Raw genomic sequence first — 2,539 nt, 5'->3', positions numbered from 1 at the left:
CTCATGCTTCTGATTATCCATGTTGCTGGTCTCATGATGTTGCTGGTCTCATGCTGCCGATTATCCATGTAGCTGGTCTCATGCTGCTGATTATCCATGTCGCTGGTCTCATGCTGCTGATTATCCATGTTGCTGGTGTCATGCTGCTGATTATCCATGTCGCTGGTCTCATGCTTCTGATTATTCATGTCGCTGGTCTCATGCTGCTGATACTGTTGTGCAATATCCTTTATGTAATTTCTATGTGTGTGTTATTGACAGACTTCAGAACTAGTTTAGATCCTAATTACATATAAATTATGTTTTTCTTATATATCATCTAGCTGTTTTACATGGTTGTTTAATGAAATTAACATTAATTATCAATTATTTTAATTTAGTGTAAAAAGTTTAGAAAAAATAAAGTGATTCACATCCAACTGGGCTTGCTGTTAGTCAAATATTTTGTCGGTTGTGAGCCGTTGCCGTCATTCAGCGCCATCTTTGCTCCTCCATGATGTCACACATGGGCGGGACAAGCAGGCGCTCTCCAGTTGTCACATTGAACTCAACTCTTTACCTGCCTCACCTACCTCTTCTACACATCTTTTATTTTAATTATTGATAATGTAGTTGTTGTTATCAAGGTTTAGTTAAACTTACAAAAACAAGAGTGAAGGCAACTCGAGCATGAACCCAAAGAGCTTACTGACACGGTAGATGTCTGAGTGACGACATGAGGTCTGGTTTAAAAGAGGGAGGAGGCAGATGGACCAGCCAGAGTTCAGTCTGCCGCAGCAGCTCGGCACACTCGAGATGCTTTCCTCTCTCTCTCATTATGGACACTTTAAAAGTTGCTGAGCTCTGTTTCCCACAACTAACCAACAACTCGTGCAAGAAACCTTCGCAGAAGAACTTTGAAAACATTTTCATTTATGTTCTGCTATCCTGCATCTGTTTCCTGACTGTGATTCTCAACCTGCTGGTCATCATCTCCATCTCCCATTTCAGGCATGGTCATGTGCTGCACTCTGCTATAGAATATAAAATATGAGCTGTGTAGGGAATTCCCTGCTATGCTTAAAATTAGTTCTTGTTCAAACGGTTGGTGTATATATGATGAAATACACATTGTTTCCTGACTTATCTAACGAGGCTGAGTCAGGTCCTCTGGACGGATTCTTCTTGGGGCTGGGGTTAGATTCATCTACTGGATTATTGAGCATCGGGACATTATCTGACTTATAGTTTTAATGTCTTCTTGAAAGCAGTAAAATGGCAAAACATTTATTCTTATATTTATGTAACACTTTCATATCAGCGCTTTAACTATTTTACCTCATTGCAAACTATTCACAGACATTTGGAAAGTGCTGACGGTGGTTTAAGAAAATGTTTACTTGTGTTACGTTTTGCACTATATTAACGGTGTGTTCTCGTGTTTCCAGGCAGCTCCACACCCCGTCTAACCTCTTCCTCCGCTCTCTGGCTCTCTCAGACTTCCTGGTTGGGCTCGTGGTGATGCCGGTCCGAATGCTCCTGACAGAAAGCTGCTGGTTTTTTGGGAGCTTCATGTGTGGGCTTTGCAATTATATCTCTTTTGTTATTACGTCTGCCTCAGTAGGAAACATGGTGCTAATATCAGCCGACAGATATGTGGCTATCTGCGAGCCTCTGACTTATCCCAACAAAGTGACCCAGAGTAGAGTTCAGGTCTGTGTTGGTCTGTGCTGGGCCTGCTCTGCGCTCTACAACGGCGTGATTCTCAGGGACCACCTGCAAAATCCTGACAAATATAACTTGTGCCATGGGGAGTGCGTAATATTAATTGACTTCTTAACAGGAGCTTTTGATCTGATTATTACCTTCTTTGGTCCTGTTTCAGCCATCGTTTTCATGTACATGAGAGTGTTTGTGGTGGCTGTGTCTCAGGCTCGAGCCATGAGGTCTCATGTTGCAGCTGTGGGTCTGAAGGGTTCAGCTCCTGCATCTGCTCAGAGGTCTGAGAGGAAAGCAGCTACAGCTGTTGGGGTGGTTGTGATGGTCTTTGTTTTCAGCTTCTGTCCTTACTATTATCCTTCTTTTGCAGGAAAGGACTTGCTGTCCAGTGAAGTAGTTTCAAATTTAGTGATCTGGTTATTTTATTTAAACTCTTGTCTAAATCCAATGATTTATGCTTTTTTCTATCCCTGGTTCAGAAAATCCCTTAAATATATCGTCACACTCCAGATTTTACAGTCTGATTCCTGTCATTTCAACATCCTCTAGATATCTTTCTTGTCATTATTTAATTATCTAACAAAAATAACTCACAAAAAACAAACGTAATAAAAAAAATCTACTGAAAATATGCAGGTATTTGTCTTTGGTGAGTGTTTAAGGAATGTCAGGGTTTTTATTGTTAAAACAGTGAGCACATTTTAAAACCAACCTGATCTTCATTAAATGAAGGAATGAACTGATTGTGGTGGTTGTCATGACGACTGCTTTGCATGAGGATTAGCAATCACTTCAGGGCGTTGGGTCAGGGCAGCAGTTATACATGTCCAGGTGAGTTGAG

The 2,539-nt window shown here is 41.2% G+C and overlaps 1 protein-coding gene across 1 annotated transcript; it reads left to right on the top strand.

Moving 5' to 3' along the window:
• The first annotated feature begins 817 nt into the window (after positions 1-817).
• LOC119418916 (trace amine-associated receptor 13c-like) lies at positions 818-2,247 on the top strand. The gene is made up of 2 exons (XM_037686208.1): positions 818-990; positions 1,428-2,247. The coding sequence occupies exons 1-2, from the start codon at positions 818-820 to the stop codon at positions 2,245-2,247; spliced, it is 993 nt and encodes a 330-aa protein (XP_037542136.1).
• The last annotated feature ends 292 nt before the right edge of the window (positions 2,248-2,539 follow it).

Source organism: Nematolebias whitei, chromosome 13 (assembly GCF_014905685.2).
Source record: "Nematolebias whitei isolate Nwh7 chromosome 13, NemWhi1, whole genome shotgun sequence".
In the NCBI taxonomy this organism is placed as follows: Eukaryota; Metazoa; Chordata; class Actinopteri; order Cyprinodontiformes; family Rivulidae; genus Nematolebias; species Nematolebias whitei.
The sequence above is the reverse complement of the archived record's forward strand: the minus strand, read 5'-3'. Positions and strand labels throughout refer to the sequence as shown.